The sequence below is a fragment of the Sarcophilus harrisii genome, chromosome 3, assembly GCF_902635505.1.
Source record: "Sarcophilus harrisii chromosome 3, mSarHar1.11, whole genome shotgun sequence".
Classification (NCBI taxonomy): domain Eukaryota; kingdom Metazoa; phylum Chordata; class Mammalia; order Dasyuromorphia; family Dasyuridae; genus Sarcophilus; species Sarcophilus harrisii.
Genome location: NC_045428.1, coordinates 483,152,926 through 483,170,153, shown reverse-complemented (window position 1 = coordinate 483,170,153; position 17,228 = coordinate 483,152,926). Strand labels below are relative to the sequence as shown.

General features: G+C 31.8%; 1 protein-coding gene across 1 annotated transcript in view; it reads left to right on the top strand.

Annotated features, from left to right (window-relative positions):
- CWF19L2 (CWF19 like cell cycle control factor 2) overlaps nt 1–17,228 on the top strand; it is a 114,530-nt gene that overhangs the window by 1,768 nt on the left and 95,534 nt on the right. Inside the window, exons 2-3 of the mRNA XM_031961091.1 lie at nt 12,048–12,158; nt 12,689–12,808. Of these exons, the coding sequence (XP_031816951.1) occupies nt 12,048–12,158; nt 12,689–12,808 (231 nt within the window). The remainder of the gene's footprint in view (nt 1–12,047; nt 12,159–12,688; nt 12,809–17,228) is intronic.

Below are 17,228 nucleotides of genomic sequence, written 5' to 3'. Positions count from 1 at the left end.
ACATCCAGATTAAAAAGTTCTTTTGTATAATAGTATTTACAGTGGTCTCTCAAATTTCACAATATAAGAGAATTTAGAAATGCAGTAATAATAAACAATATGATGTATTTACAACATGAAACAAAGCTTCATATGATATCAGTTACATTTCCAGATCATTACAAATAAAATCATTAATCTTACTGCTTTTGGTATTTTAAACACATTTTAGAGTTAGCAGGTATGGGATAATTTCATTCAATTAAAAAAATGTACTATTTATTATGTCAGTCATTGTGTGGAGCATTTTATAATCATATTATTTTTATCTAATAACAATCCTGGGAAGTGGGTGCTAATATTATTTTTCTCTTTACAGATCAGAAAACTTGTGAAAATAGAAATAAAATAATTTGTCTAGTATTATATAGTTAATAAATTTCTCTGACCGTAACATTGAAGGGTAGGCTCACCAAGTGCAGAGGCAAGCTGTTTTCTTTGTCCTAGGAAATTAGGGATTTTCCAAGGGTCCAAGAGTAGGCAGTCCTGATTCATTAATTTTTTTCCTTATTTTTTTAAACTGTTCTCGGTGGTACATTTAAGTTATTAAGAAGCTACAACTTTAAAAAAGGTTGGACAGAGTAAACATTGTCAGGCTGTTTAACCCATTCTTAAGAAATAGAGGATGAACAGAAAGATTTTTGAGCACTGAATACACTGACTATCTTTGGGAATTTAGAAATGTCTGTTTTTCTTTCAGAATTTCACTTTTTCAATATGGTTTTTTCTTATTGAGTTTAAATTTCCTTTAGATAAAATTGTGTTTTGTAAAAATATTTTCACTTCAGAGATTATAAATGGATAAATATAAAAGTTGGAAGTGAGAAAAAGCATTTCCAAGCAGTTTCATAGATTTTTGAAGAAAAAAATTATTCATTTTATTACATAGCAAATTCTTGAGTTTGAACTTCGCTGATCAGTTGAACTTTGTTCAGGAGACTGTAAGAGTTTTGGATTTCTAGGTAAGTCTAAGAAAGTTGTCTAGCTTAGCTTTTTCAAAAGTCAGGTTGATTTTGCCTAATCACATTTATGCAAAAGTAGTTAAAGTTTCTTGTTCTGTGAAAATTGAGCATGGAAGAAGTTTTGACTCTTTCCCTTGTTTTTCCTCTATGTCTCTCCTACCTACTTGTTGAAATGGTGCATTGTTACTGTGGTTATTATTTTGACAGTTAAAAAATTAATAGCATTTATGTATCACTTTGAGATTTAAATTTTATTTCATTATAAATATTTCATTATTTGCATTGTTATCTCATGTTATCTCCTGAAAAGAATTAAACACTAATCTTAATGCTTCATTTATAGGATATTATTGCAGTTATATTCATTTGTCAATGAGCTTAGAATTTAAGATCCTAAGATTTATCAAGGGCAAAAACCTCTTATTTTACAGATGAGAAAGTGAGGCTTAGAGAGTTTAAATAGAAGAGACTGAATTTAAACTCAGTTCCTCTGATTCTTTTTTTTCCTAATACAACAATATTGTCTCCTAATTTAACTTGGTAGGTATAGTAATATTGACTTTCATAATTTTTATGTAGTAGTATCATGTTTAATTTGCTTAGCTTTTCTCTTAATATCATGGGAAGTACCTTTCACAGAGAAGATCTCTTTTATTCTCATATATTAAAGGAATTTCACTTTAGTAAGAATTTATGTTCAAGTAATTCTTAGGCACAGTGGTAAAAACAACAAAAAGATTACATAGATGAAAAATGGCACATTCCTATCTTCACAAAGCTTATATTCTGCTAGGCAATGGGTTGAGGAAGACACAACATATAAGTACAGATAATACAAGTGCAGATAGAGATAAATATATTCAAAATGTATATAAAAATAAATGCAATGTAATGGAGAGGATGGAACACTAATTACTGAGGGAATTGGAGTGGTGGAAGTAGCAGCTTTGATGGAGCTTTGAGCCTTAGAGTGAAGTAGAACTGAGAAAGGAGGTAGCCTGTGTTAAGAAAGAGAAATGTGATCTTAGAGGCAGGAAATAGCAAATAGCCCAGTGTGGTTGAAATGTTGAGTGTAGAGAGAAGAGAAATGTGAAATCAATTTGGAGAGAAGGTATAACCAGAAAGATATTTGATTCCTGTCCTTTAAAAATACTCACTGAAAGTCTTTGTAAATAGACATAACACTATTTGAACTTCTCATCTACTTAAATCTTTGTACAGATTGAGGAGGCCTAGAATTCTAGAATGAGTTTATTTAGCTTACACTTGCAGTTTAATTATGCATCTGCATGAACATACATCTTTTCCTCAGAAATCTGACTTATTTATTGTTCATCTTGGTGATTTAGAAAATTATTTTTAGAGAAGAGTTTACATATCGATACTTAAGCAAGTATCTTTGACTTTTTTTGTAGTCCTTTTGAATTCTGGTTATACAGTGGAGAAAGATATGTTTGTAGAAGAATGACAAATGTTAGTATAAATTTTTGAGAGTGTTATTAACTTATTAAAAATAACCCATTAGATTAAAATGATGAAAGGTAGATATAGAAATATCATATTTTGAACAGCCTGTTTCTTTCAAGAGTACAAATCATTTTCTTCAAAGCTCACTTCTCTTTGCTTCATTACATTACAATTACATTTATGTTTAAGTTCATTAAGCATTTTCTTGCATGGAAGTTTTAGAATTCTTTAGCTTCTGAGAGTGCTTTTTATTTTGTAGAAATGGAATTGATTTTTCTTTTTCTTTTTGCCATTATCAAATAAAATAACTTTGTTTGAGGACAAAAGTTTAAAATAAAAAGAGAGGAAGTTTGTCATTAACTCTGTCAGACCAGAAGATGAAATTCTTAATTTTTTTGGCTTTTTAAAGAGCCTTTTATGCCACTTAAGTGTATACGTGGGGGAAATTACTTCTAAAATTACCAGGGATGTCTGGTACAAAGTGATTGAATCTTTCCTTTTTCATGGGTATTTTTGTATTGTTATTTTAAAGCAAATACTTTCCTTGGAAGCCTTGATCAATGAATCTGGAGTGTATAATAAAAGACTCATACGCGAGGCAAATATCAAGCAGTTTTATGTAATAGCCATACTCTAGTCAGATCTATAATGTTTGTATTAAGATTTCTAGGGAGAGATTTTTTGATACTTCTTTTTAAGACCATGACTAATGACTAGTTTTTGAGACTTTCTAATGATAGTATTTCAAATAGTGGTAGTATTTTTCAAGTCAAGGTAGTATTTTCAAGTTAATACAAGTATACTTGTTAACAACTAACCTTTTTTATTGGAAGCAAGACTCTCTTAGGTTCAGGTTTGACAGTAGAATGAAATGAGAAGCTGACAAATCATTGAACAGTTAACAAAAAGTTTATTTTGTCCTAATATAGCAAAGATATTTAGGAAGGATAATGCTTCTCTCCTAGTGTAATTTTGATAAAATATAATCTGAAACTCTGAAATGCTTTATAGATGATTTCTTCTTTTATTTCATTTAGGATTATAAAATTATAGATTTGGAAAGTTCCTTAGATCTCAACTCTTCATTTTGCAAATGTAGAAATTATTGAATTGGTGCTCTAGAAAGATTGAGCAACTTGCCCAAGATCACTAGTAGCAAGTGTCAAAGCTTGAATTTGAACTAGATCCTTCGACTTCCAAATCCAATACTCTTCTCTATACTATATACTATATAACAAATTGGGAAGAAAGGTGCAAAACTTCTGTATTTGAGTATCTATGAAGGTATAGGACATTGTCGTCTATTGCTATACAAGATGGGTTAGGATAGTATAATGGTATTTGAGTTTTGGATTCTTAGGATCATGTGCTATTAAGGAAGAAGGAAGAAAAATTCTTTTTTCCAAGATTCAGGCTAGTCCTAGGCAAAATTTTAAATGTTTGAGGGAACTATTAGAAGCACTCTCACAGCCTCAAGAAGTGACATTTGACAACATGGGAAGAGACAGAAAAAGAACAAAAAACACATAAAAACTACAGACTTACTCATGGCTTCAGGCTCATGCCTTGAGCTTGACTTATACTACAAGTGATTCAGGAATGTAACTGTCAGGGAGAATGAGATGTTCTTTTAGTTTGTAGTTGAACAAAAAGGATTCAAGTTTCACATCTATACATAGTCCATGTATATAAAACATTATTGGAACTGTTCTGTGACATGTTCTCTCTTCCTTCCCAGAGCTACGTCTCTGGTAGAGGAATAGAATAGGTTGAAGAAGGGCAGAGCTATTTCTTGAGGTTCTCAGCCACCAGTGGTTCTGTTGCTTTGACAGTGGCCTCTTAGGGGATCCCCTAATTTCTTTTAAGAATCCTTGGCAGAACTCTTGAGGGGAGGGGGATGTTGTGGGGTGTGTATGTGTGTGTATATCTCTGTGTGTGTATGTATGTAGATTTTGTTGAAATTCAGAACATAAACTGCTTCTGTCCTGAAATTATTATATATTATTTAGTACATAATTCATTCTTTATATGCTGTTTCCCTCCTTGAGGACTTGGGCAGTTTTATTTTATCTTTGCATCTCTACTACCAACACATAAAAGGTACTTAATAAAATAGTTTTTGTGATTACTTGACTACCCTCCCTCTTCTCCAACACAAAATTGTTTCTAATTTCTAATTATTTCTAATTATTCATCTAACTTATCTTAAATATTTACAATGTGGCAGTCACTAGGCTAGGCCTTGGTCATATAAAGACTAAAAAAGAAATCAGAAAAGCTCATCAAAGAGTTTACATTATAGTTCAAACTGCTTTTTTTCCATTCTCTAAAATCAGCCTGGCTGTTTTCACTCTTCTCCTCTCAAAGGCTGAATTGCTATTTTTATGAATATTTTTTCTTTTTCTGATGCTTCCCTTTATGTTAATTTAATCCAATTTAACCTTAATAGAATTGTTTTCTGTTTGGAGATGGGAGCTCCAGATATCAGTCATTCTATAAACATTTGTTAAAGGATATTATGTGCCAGGCACTAGGGATACAAAGAAGGGAGACTTAAGGAGCTCAGAGTCCAACAGAAGAGACTACACTCAAACTTCTCTGTCTGTACAAACAAGATTAAATTGGACATAATTTAGGAAAGTTTCTAGAATTTAAAGGGATCAAGAAAGACTTCTGTAGAAGATGGGATATTAGCTGGGCCTTAAAGGAAGCCAATGTTAATAGTGGAATTAGAGATTGAATGCTGTGCAAGAAAACAGCACAGAGACCATTGTATTGGATAGCAGAATATGTGGTGGGATGTAAGGTATAAGAAGACTGTTAGTAATTCTAATAATTAATAGTCAATAAACATTTTTTATCTGCTGTGCACTTAGTAGCTAAATGGTACAATGATTAGAACACTGGATCTGGAGTCGAGAAGATCTGAGTTCAAAACCATCCTCTGAGTACTTACTAGCTGTGTGACCTGGACAAGTCATTTAACCCCATTTGGCTGTAAGTTCCTCAACCATAAAATGCAGACACATTAGAGAAGGAAATGGAAAACCACTCCAATACCTTTGCTAAAAAAAAATTATGGATTGTTCATGGGGTCATATAGTATTGGATATGACATGAACATGCACCTATTATGTTAAGCATTATGCTACATTCTAGATGTATAAATAAGAAAATTGAAAAGATTCTCTGCCTTCAAGGAACTTACAATCTAATGGAGGAAGATGACATACAAAAGAAAACTGAAAAGCAGGAAGGGGTAGGGATAGGCCAAGAAAGTGGACAATGAGATGTCTGTATTCTTTCTCACTACTTGAATTGAGATTGACTTCTTCAGGGTTAGATAGCTAGTAAATGTCACAGATTAAATTTGAATTTGGGTCTTTCTGCCCCCAGGCCTGATACTCTATCTGTAGCATCACCTAGTTTCCTCTTTTTTTTTAATAAGAGAAAATACTAATGATGAAATTTTAGTACTCTAAGAGCATTTTAGGATTATTTAGTTTTATTCTCTTTATATTACAGATGAAAAAATTTAAACCAGAGGATTTGACTTCAGATCCAAATCCAGCATATGGAATTTCTATTGTGCTACACTGTTTAAAAACTCAATACTTATTTGATATATATTACTTTTCAATTTATATGAGGGTTATATAAGGGATTATGGAAAATTATTTCAAAATTTGCTTTCTTAAGAGAAGTTCATTAGCTTAGTACATCTTAGTACATCTTGCTTGCCTGGGTTCTGGGCAATGAGAAATGCTTTCGAGCTTTCTCAGTCACCAGTGGAGTAACACAAGGCTGTGTGCTTGCTCTTGTGATTTTTAACATGTTTCCAGCCATGTTATCAAATGCCTTTAATGAGGACAAACAAGGAATCAAAATGAGCTACTGCACAGATAGAAAATTCTTCAACTTGAAAAGCCTACAAATCAAAACCAAAGGGGAAAGAGTGTTGGTACATGATTTTTTGTTTGCAGATTATTGTGTACTTGACACAGCTTCTGAAGCTGGGATGTAACAAAGTAAGGATTGATTCTCTGCTACTTGTGCTAATTTTGGCCTAACAATATCAAGAAAACGCAGGTACCCCATCAGCCAGGACCATACCATCCATATGTGGAACCATCAATTACAGTAAATGGAGAAGTTTTGAATGCTGTGGAATGCTCTTACATTGGCAATATATACTCTCTAGGAATGTCCACATTGATAATGAGATTGATATACATATTGCCAGAGTTACTTCAGTGTTTGGGAGGTTCCAAGGGAAAGTGTGGGAGAGAAGAGTTATCAGACTAATTATCAAATTGAAGGTCTATAGAACCATTGTGCTGATCGCAATACTATATGATCTCAATACTATATGACTTATATGATCTCAATACTATATGACCCCATGAACAAGCTGTTCCAGAGAGCAGAACTCCATTGGGCTGGTCACATTATTTGAATGCCAAATGTACAGTTGCCAAAAATATTATTTTATGGAGAATTCACATGGGAAAGTGGTCAGAATATAATACAAGAATGATCCCAAGGTTTCTCTTAAGAACTTTAGAATTGATTGTATGACATGGGAGACACTGGTATAGGATCGCCTAACATGGTATACCTTCATCAGAGAAGGTCTTATGCTCTGTGAACAAAGCAGAATTGAATTAGCTTGGAGGAAATGTGAGAAACACAAAGTTAGAGAATTCACCCCAAATGTTCATATCTGTGTCATGGCAGAGCAATCTGAGCTCTTATTGGTCTGATCAGTACATTTGGACACTAACTCAACTCTAACAAGAGCGATGTCCTCTTCAGGAATGAAGGGCAGAAACTTTTGAATTGAACTGAACTGTTTATTCTCTTATTTTAATTTATGGCCATTATGTTTAATTATCCTAATTTGTTTTGAATTTGCTAAATTTTTGAACTCGGTAATTTTTAATTTTATCAAAAATTCTTGGACCAATCTCTTTTCTATACTTAGTTTATTTTTTACATTTAATGACCCATCTGTGAGGTTCTAAATAAATATTTTTACTTAAATATTGAAAATATATTGTACCTTCTTAAAAAAAAAAGAAAATATATTGTACTTTAAAAAGGAATGCATGTGATTATCTTTGATCATAGTCCTTAATATTATCTTGAGGAATTCTGTATCTTTAAACAATTAAGCATCTTAGAATGATAGGATTTTAGAACTATAAGAAGTTCCTTTGGTCTTGCTGCTTCATTGTTATAGCCAGATGTTAAGTGACCTGCCCAGTGCTAACTATATCCTTTGTAAGTATGAGATCCAGTTTACCTGATTTTCAGGTCAGTTTTCTTTTATTATATGGAATGAGAAAAAAATATTTCGATGTATTTGTTTGTTTTTTGCCAACCATGTCTAGTCTTGAAACTTAATATTCTGAAACTATAGTTAGGAATAAATAGGAGAAGTAGTAATATTAAGATCATGGAAATAACTGGTAAAATACTGTCAGTGTGGGAAATGTACAAATGAGTAATATGAGCTAGTTTACATCATTCTACTCTTACTTTCCAAACCTGATGAATCTATTTTAAGTGAAAAATACTGTTTACACTTTTAGAGACATTTCTTTCTTTAGATAGAATTATGAGATATACATATAAACGTACACTCACATACACACACATATATATGTATAGTTTTCTACTTGGAGGGGAAAAACCTTTTTTTTTTTTTTTTTTAATGGAAATTTGAGAAATAGCAAAGGTGGATTGTGGCTAAGAGAGAAAAGATATGTGCATTTTCTCATCTATCTCGGTTGACTCCTTTTCGAAGTGCTGGAAGTTAGAACATTAATTGCCACTCCAAGCTTTACTTTATAAACTTATGGTTTGCTATTTTCTAAGGAACTCTCCATTGTCCATCAGGGGCTCTGTTTGGTTTACTTGGATATTACAGTTTAAGAAAATTTAAATAATAACTGTCCATATCTCTTAGAATAAGAAGGGAAAATCAAACTAGAAAGAATTCACCAGTCATCTTTTAAAGAAATTGTTAAATGAAAATTCCCAGGAACATCACAGTTAAAACCCACAGCTTCTCTGTCAAAGAAAACATGTTTTAAGAACTTAAAAGTAAAGAGTTATCAAAGATACTTGATGCAATTTCTTTTCTTTATTGTTAATTTATTTTCTTAACTAGGATCACTTATTTTTGTTCTTGTGAAGCCTTTTATATAAAATAAATTATTTATCTTTTGGAATTTTCTTAATCTTGTTTGTTTTAAATTTTTCCAGCCATAATTAAGAAAGATAATTTCCATCCATTTTGAAAAATAATTTCCTGATGTTGTAAATCCCTGAAATTCAGTCAAATGGATTTTCTCTCTTTCACATAGTACTTGTTTTTTATCTTCTTTTCTCTGTATATTTGAAGTGACTGGGTCATATGCCTGGAATGCATGTTCTCCTTACTTCTGACTCAGAGTTTTTCCTTTTATTTTCATGACAAAGCTAAAGCAGGAAGGCTACATCCTTCAACTGCTAGTGCCTTTCTTCCCATGTCACCTTTTATTTAACTACTTCATGTATATATTGGTATTTATTTCATATTTATTTTTTGTTTATTTTTAGCTATAATTCTTGCTGATTGATTGGTAATGTGGCATAAGAGTCTGGTTTAAACTTTTTTTTTTTTTTGCCAAACTACTTTCCATTTTTCCCAGTAGTTCCTATTAAATAGTTATTTCAGATAGATATTTTAATAAAATATGCTAGGGCAGCTAGGTAGCATAATGGATAGAGTACCAACCTAGAAGTCAAGAGAACCTGAGTTTAAATCTAGCCTCAAAAACTTAACACTTCCTAGCTGTGTGGCCCTGGGCTCAGCAGTAAAATAAAATAAGATAAAATATTTTATTATACTGGTTAAATAACTGAGCAATAATTAAGAATAATGAAGCTATAGAAATTAAAATTACAGTATAAATACTTGAATATTATTTTTTAAAAACGACAGACTTTTGGGAGCAAGGAGTTTGGTAAACCAACCTCTGATAAACAGCTTTAATGAAGGTGAGACATCATTATCTTTTAAAGTCAACCAATGCAGATTAATTGAGGCCACTTCCTGTACAAGACTTAATCTTGATCCTGAATGGGTATAGAGGAAAGGCATAGGATAACTTTCTGTTTATCTTGGGGAGATTAGTAGGAAGAAATATAATTTTGTAATAAAAAGAACCTCTCATCATGACTAAAATGGATCATAGTAAAATTTATATCATATTTATCTTGCTCCATTTATGAGGACAAAGTATTCTGTATATATATTATTCTGTAATGATTAGGAGCTAGTGTAGTATATACTTGCATCCACTTGGTATATATTTTTAGGGCATTCATTAGATCCTTAAAGAAATATAACAAATTGATGATTGTTTAGTTAGGATTTCTGTTTGAGGGAATGGTTATTGTTTTCATTATGGGTTGAATGTGTTATTATGTAAGTTATATTAAAGGGCCCAATATCACAAAAAAAAAAAAAAAAAGACAAAATTTGAGCTCTTTAGATGAAATAGCAGAATATTTAATCAGCATACATACGTATGTAGGTTAATTTTTGGCAAGCGTTTATCTGGTTTCTGATTGTCCATTAAGAAGGAGGCCAAATTTCAAATCAAGTCCCTAAGTCAACAAGCATTTATTAAGTTCTTTGTATGTGCCAGATACTTTGTTAAGTAATGAGGCTATAAAGAAAAGGTAAAAAAAAAAAAAAAAATCCCTGTCTTCAAGGAGCTCACTGTCTGATGGGGGAGATGACATGTAAAGAACTATTTGCAAACAAGTTATAATATAAGATAAATTGCAAGGCTCTAGATGAGGGGAATCAGAAAGTTTTTTTATAGAACATTGTGGGGACAGACAGTGAAAATGCTTGGAATTTGTAGACGAAGTATCTTGTTAGCATAGTAAGGAGGCTGGTGTCACTGGATCACAGAATATGGTGTATTGAGAGAGGAAGGTGTAAGAAGCCTGGAAAGGTAGAAGGGGGATCATGTTGGAAAAGCCTTTGAATATCAAAAAGAGGATTTTTTAATCCTCTGGAGATAAAAGGGATCTACTGAAGTTAGTTAAGTAGAGGCTTGATATAGTCAGCTTGACATAGTCATAAGAAGATCACTAAACTATGGTTTTAGACTTGTTTTTGGTGAAGTTAGGGAATTGTCACAAAGAAGTAAAAATAGAAACAAAAGTTTCTGGAAACAGCTTCTTAGTTGGAGCATTGTTTCCTAGAGAGATTTTTCTGTGCCTAGTCCACCTATTTGTCAGTCTGAGTCTTTGGTGGATGAGTCATAAATATCAGGCAGGTAGTCAGGATCAGGAGAACTACAGAATAGCAAAGACAGGATGGTGCTTTGGTAAAAATGGGGTAAAAGGAAGTGAGTTCAAATCCTGGTTCTGCTCTAGTTAGCTTTGGATTCTGGGCCCCACTACTTAATCTGTCTGGCTTTCAGTTTCCTCATTTGCACTAGATGTTCTTTCCAACTCTAAAATATATTATCTTATGATTATACATAGGGAAACATTTAATCTGTGTTAATGTTTCCCTATCTGTTTGATGTTTACACCAAGGATTATTGTGAACCAGTGTGCCTACATTTATTTCAGGTTAAACTTTCAATTTTAACCAAAGGGACAATCAGGAATCAAAGGTAAGATTGAAAGAGCATGTTATCATAGAGTTTTAAGGAACATCAGAGATTGTTGAGTACAGTCCTTTCTTTTACGAATAGGAGGGTCAGAAAGGGTAACTGATTTGTTTTATTTCTCACAAATAGAATAGATGGTAGCTCCAGAATCTGAATGTGGTTTTTTAGATTCCAAACCCATCTCTTTTTTCATTTCATCATGAGTCATTTTTTAGAATTTCTAGAACAGAGAGGGAAGAATCAAGTTTGGAGAAGGCAGGTCAGGCTCAAGTAATACTTAATATGTTTATTCCTCTGGCAATGCTAAGTTAAATAGAAATAACTGGAGTGTTGTAGGAATGGTAAACAGACTTAATTTTTTATATTTCTTTCTAATTGAGATGTAGCATGTCATAGTACAGAATCAGTGGACTTGGATTTAGTGATCCTTGAGTTTGAATCCAGCCTCTGACACAGCAGTTGTGAACCAGGGCAAGCCATTTAGCTTTTGTCCTTCAGTTTTCATAAAAACATATATGTATGTGTGTTTGTGTATATGTGTATACATATATATATACATATATATATTCCCTTATAAAGTTAAGAGCATCAGATAAGGTAATATGTAAAATGAATTCTAAGCTTTAAAATGCATAAATGTACTTTTTTTTTATTAGTTTGTATTCCCTTCCCTGAGAACAACTCCTTTCTTATGCTTTGAGATGATAAAGTAATTTAACTTTACTCCTTTCTGAAATTCATCTCTGCTCCTTGGGGTCTTTCAATTTTGACTTAATTTAAAAATGTAATAGGCCCAATTGTCTAAACAAAACAAAAGATAATTTTGGCAAACATTAGATTATGCAATGGTGACTTAGGAGCATAGCTCAAAAATTGATCTCTCTCTATGTTATAGGCTAAAGCAGATTTTGAGAAAGAAGAGAGACGCAAAGAACTTAAGCGATTGCGAGGTGAGGACACGTGGATGTTAGCTGATGTGAATGAGCGAGTTGAACAATTATCACAGGTGAGAATTACTAATTATATTTATTTGATCCAATTACAAGTATTGCCTTGTGTTTTGCCCTTGCAGTTTCTCAAGAGAGGTCCAGAGAGTAGTCCTCTAGGTTAATTAATTATTTAACCCTTAGAAATTCTTAGGTTTCTTTACTTGGTTGATATGCTTCATTGTGTCCTTGAGAAAAAACTGAATTTGAGTACAGAACCAAACCAATGTTCTCTTTATTTTCTGTATCAATTCTTATGTTTCATATAGTTCTATTTTATCTGGATGCTGCCATTCATATAGAACATTACTAAGTATTTCATTGTTAAGGCAGTGTGTGAAGCAGTAGGTAATTGTGATTGAGCAAACTAAGTCTTGATTAACTTGTAGCTTATTGCTATATCTCATATCATTTTGAAATAGTATAGTCTGGTTTTGGGGGATGATTCTTTCTCTGAAACTATTCTTTTTAGTTTTTTGGAATTGAGGGAAAAAAGTCCAAACTAATTTTTTTTTTTTTTTGGGGGGGGGTTTAAAATGATCATATACAGGAACATTCTGTGAAGAAAAAAAAGAAGAAGGATAGACATTCCAAAAAAGTTAAGAAAGAAAAGAAGAAAAAGAACAAGAAACAGAAATATGAAAAAACTGAATCATCTGATAGTTCATCGGTGAGTGCTTGCTTCTTATCTCATAGTTTAAGAGCTTGAAGGAACCTTAGAGGTAATTTAATTTAAGGGAGGTTAGAAGTCATTTAGTATGAATCCTTCCTTATAGAGATTAGAAAATTGAGGTCCAGAGAGATTTAATTACTTGTCCAGATTCATATAGCTTGTAAATAGCAGAACTGAGATTAGCCTAGTTGTTTTCTTCCCAGGAGGATTATAGAATCTCACTGAATTAGAATTCAATTGAATCTTTGAGGAAAGTTTGAATATTATGCTTAGTTAATGATCTTTGTCTTTCAGAACCACAATAAATAGTTTAGAAACTTTACTTATTATAATTTAAATAATAGATTTTTTTAAATTGGAAGAACTTGACAGTTGGCATAGGAATCAAGAAAATTCATTCTAGGCTTCATCTGTATTGCCATGGTAAAAAGTTGAGGTCTCTTCATGAACCTTTGTAAAAGTCTGTATTACACAGGAAAAGGCATACTTGTATTTCTGATGGGTGAGCCAGATAAGCTTGTAGAATGATACCCAATTCAACATAACCCTTTTTAAATTTTTTGAATAATATTATCAGAGAAATGCACATTAAAACAGACTTGAGATATAATTTTAATATACCAGATAGGCTAAAATTATTGAAGGGGAAAGTAATGAATGTTGGAGAGGATGTAGAAAAATTGGGACACTAATTCACTGCTGATGGAACTGTGAATTGATCCAACCTTGGATCAATTCACAGTTCCATCAGCAGTGAATGGAAAAGTAATTTTTGGAAAGTAATTTGGAATTATACCCAAAGAATTATTAGACTGCCTTTACATATCTTTGACCCAGCAGTATTTCTACTAGTCTATTTCCTAAGATGATTAGGGAGAAAGGAAAAAAAGCTATATGTTCCAAAATATTTATAGCAGCTCTCTTTGTTATGCCAAAGAACTTGCTACAACAGGACAGGGATTGCAGGGATGCTCATTAATTGGGGAGTGGTTGAACAGGTTGTGGTATATGATTACAGTGGAATACTACTGTGCTATAAGAAATGGTGAGCTTAATATCTGAGAAAAATATGGAAAAACTTGCACAAAACAGTGAAGAACAAGATGAGCAGAACCAAGAGAACACTGTATATAACAGCAGTATTATTTTAAGAATGACTTTGAGTGGGACATCTAGTTGGTGTAAGTGGATAGAGCACCAGCCCTGAAGTCAGGAGGACCTGAGTTCAAATCTGGTCTCAGATACTCACTTCTTGACTGTGTGACCCTAGTAAGTCACTTAACCCCAATTGCCTCAGCAACCCCCCCGCGTCCCCCCCCACCAAAAAAAAGAATTACATTGAGTGATCAAGTCATCTTGATTATTACAAATAGTCATATTAACTTTAAAGGACATATGAAGCAAAATGCTATCTGCATCCAGAGAAAAAAACTGTTAAATTGAAGTATTTATGGAATAATTTTATTTATATACATGTGTGTGTGTGTGTGTGTGTGTGTGTGTGTATCTGTGTCTAATGCAATCCATCTCTTGAGTGGGGGGAAGGAAGAAAAAAGGAGAAAAAAGAAATTTACATTATAATTTTAGTATATATTTAAAAGGAATATCACATTGTACATAGTAGATTTGCATTTTCATATGCAATCAATTTTATTAGACTGTGTAATGGAAATGCTTGTTTTATTCCATAAATTAAAAAGAAATACAGTGTTAAAAATTTAATATTTTATTTTTTCAATGACATGTGAAGACAATTTTAACATTTTTTAAAAATTTTGATTTCTAAATTTTCTCCCTTTACTTTTTTCAAAATAAAATTTTTATTGTTATCATTTGTTTTTTTAAAGCTACCAAAATTTCCTCCCCCCATAGAGCCATATAACAAATAATATTTTGAAACAAAAAAAAGAAAACAGAAATGGAAAACGAGCATAAATGCTCAGTACATTGAAAAATAAGTCTGAAAACATATGTGATGCAGTGTTGATGGACCATCTACCTCTGTAAAACAGTGATAGTATCTTCTCATATTTCTTCTTTTTTCTTTTTCATTTAAAGCAAATATATTTAATGTAATTTAAAGGAAAAAAAATGCCTGTAATATAATCATTGTAAAAACACTTAAGAATTCTATTTCCTCTTCTCTTAACCTGACATATTTATTTTTCTGTAAATATTCATCCATTTCACCTAGATTGTTGATTTTATTGATATAATTGGGCTTCCTAATAATTGCTTTAATTTCATCTTTATTGGTGGTGAATTCACCCTTTTCATTCTTGATGCTATTAATTTGGTTTTCTTCTTTTTTAAAAAAATCAAATTAACCAGTGACATCTGTTTTATTAATATTTTTTCATAAAACCAGCTTCTAGTCTTATTTATTTTTAAATGTACTTATTTAAAATTTAAATACAAAGTCAAAAAAGAAAAAAATTGTCATGTACATAGTAGAACATGAGAGGATTCAAAATATGTAACAATAAATTTCTATTTCAAGAAAGCATATGTAATACTAGAAGATATTGTATTTAAAACTGTCCATCTTTTCTTTACTTCCTTGTAGGCTTTTTTTGTTTTCTGCTGTTTATATTCTCCTTTATTTTTTTTTTCCCTGTTCCTCTTCTTTATCTCCTCCAAGTAGACTACAGTTAAGCACGGATATATTTATCTATATGTGTGTGAATGTGTATGTGCATATGTATGTGTGTACACATAATACACCCACCCACATAATACACACATATGCATATACACAAACATCCAAAATAACATTAATATGACTGATATATGTAGATTTTTCTTTTGTTTGAATCTTTTTAAACTTTGACTTTGAGATCAATGATTACTGCCCCTCTTTTGTTCTTAATGAAGTCTACTCCTGATTATTGCTTTTACATTTGTGTATATCTGTTTTCTATACCTGCTAACTCTCTTACTTTACTAGCTAGCTTGCTTTGTTATTACATAACCTCTCCTCTCTGCCCTGCCAAAGGATGTCTCCCTAATTCTCCCCCCTTTTTTCTTCCTGTTTCATCCCCATCCCATTAATCCCGTTAATCCATATACCCTTTGGTACTCTGCCATATCCGATTCTCTTCCCCTCTTATATCTGCCTTGTCTTATTTATTAGTTCTATGGTTTTTTCCTTTCAGTTTTATTGTCTCCTTTGATTTTTCTGGATTTCTGTTTTAGTATTTAATTGCAGATTTTTAATTTATTCTTTTTCTAGGTTTTTCTTTGTTATTGTTACATGTTTAATTCATTAATTTGTTTCTTTTATTTTCAATTAATTAATTAATCATTATTGTTAATTTTTTTTTGCTGAGGCAATTGGGGTTAAGTGACTTGCCTAGGGTCACACAGGTAGGACATGTTAAGTGTTTGAGACCAAATTTGAATTCAAGTCCTCCCGACTTCAAGGCTGGTGCTCTATCTACTGCATTACCTAGCTGTGCTTATCTCTTATTTATTGATGTAAGTCTTTAGAGATAAAAATTTTCCCCCGAGTGCTGCATTAGCTATATCCAATAAATTTTGATATATTTTCTCATTGTTATTATTCTCTTTAATGAAATTGATTTTTTTCTTTAATTCATTCATTCTTTAGGATTAGACAATTTAGTTTCTAGCTAATTTTTAATTTATGCTCCTATGGCCCTTTATTGAATGTAATTCTTATTATATTAAGTTTGCAAAAAGATGCAATTAATATTTCTGCTTTTGCATTTGTTTGTGAAGTTTTTGTGCTCTACTATATAGTCATTTCCTATGAAAGTTTTCCTATTCAGTTTTCTCCAGAGGTCTGTCTATATCATAACTAAATTTTTAAAAATTCTATTCATATCCTTAACTTCTTTCTTATACATTTTATAGATAGAGTTATCTAGTTTTGAGAGGGAAAGTTGTGTTCCCCATTAGTATAGTTTTACTATTTATTTCTTCTTGTAATTCATTTAACTTTTGTTTCTAGAATTTGGATTCTCTGCCATTTGGTGTACTTATGTTTAGTATTGACATTACTTCATTGTCTACATTACCATTCAAAATATATTTTCCCTGATTTTTAAAAATTAGGTCCATTTTGGTTCTTGCTTTGTCAGCAATCATGATTGCTACCCCTGCCTTTTTTCCTTCAACTGAAGCATAATAGATTCTATACCAGTTCCTTATTTTAATTCTGGGTATGTCTTTTTATTTGAAATATGTTTCTTGTAAAATCATTGGATTTTGGTTTCTAATCCAATTGGCTAATCAGTTCAATTTTATTGGTGACTTCCTCTCATTCATAGTTATGATTACTAAATTTGTATTTCCTTCCATCATATTTTCTTCTGTTTATCCTTTTCTTCCCCCCCCCCCTATTCTTTTCCCTGCCCTTTCTTTTCTTCCTCTTTTATTTCTCTATTGGGTAATA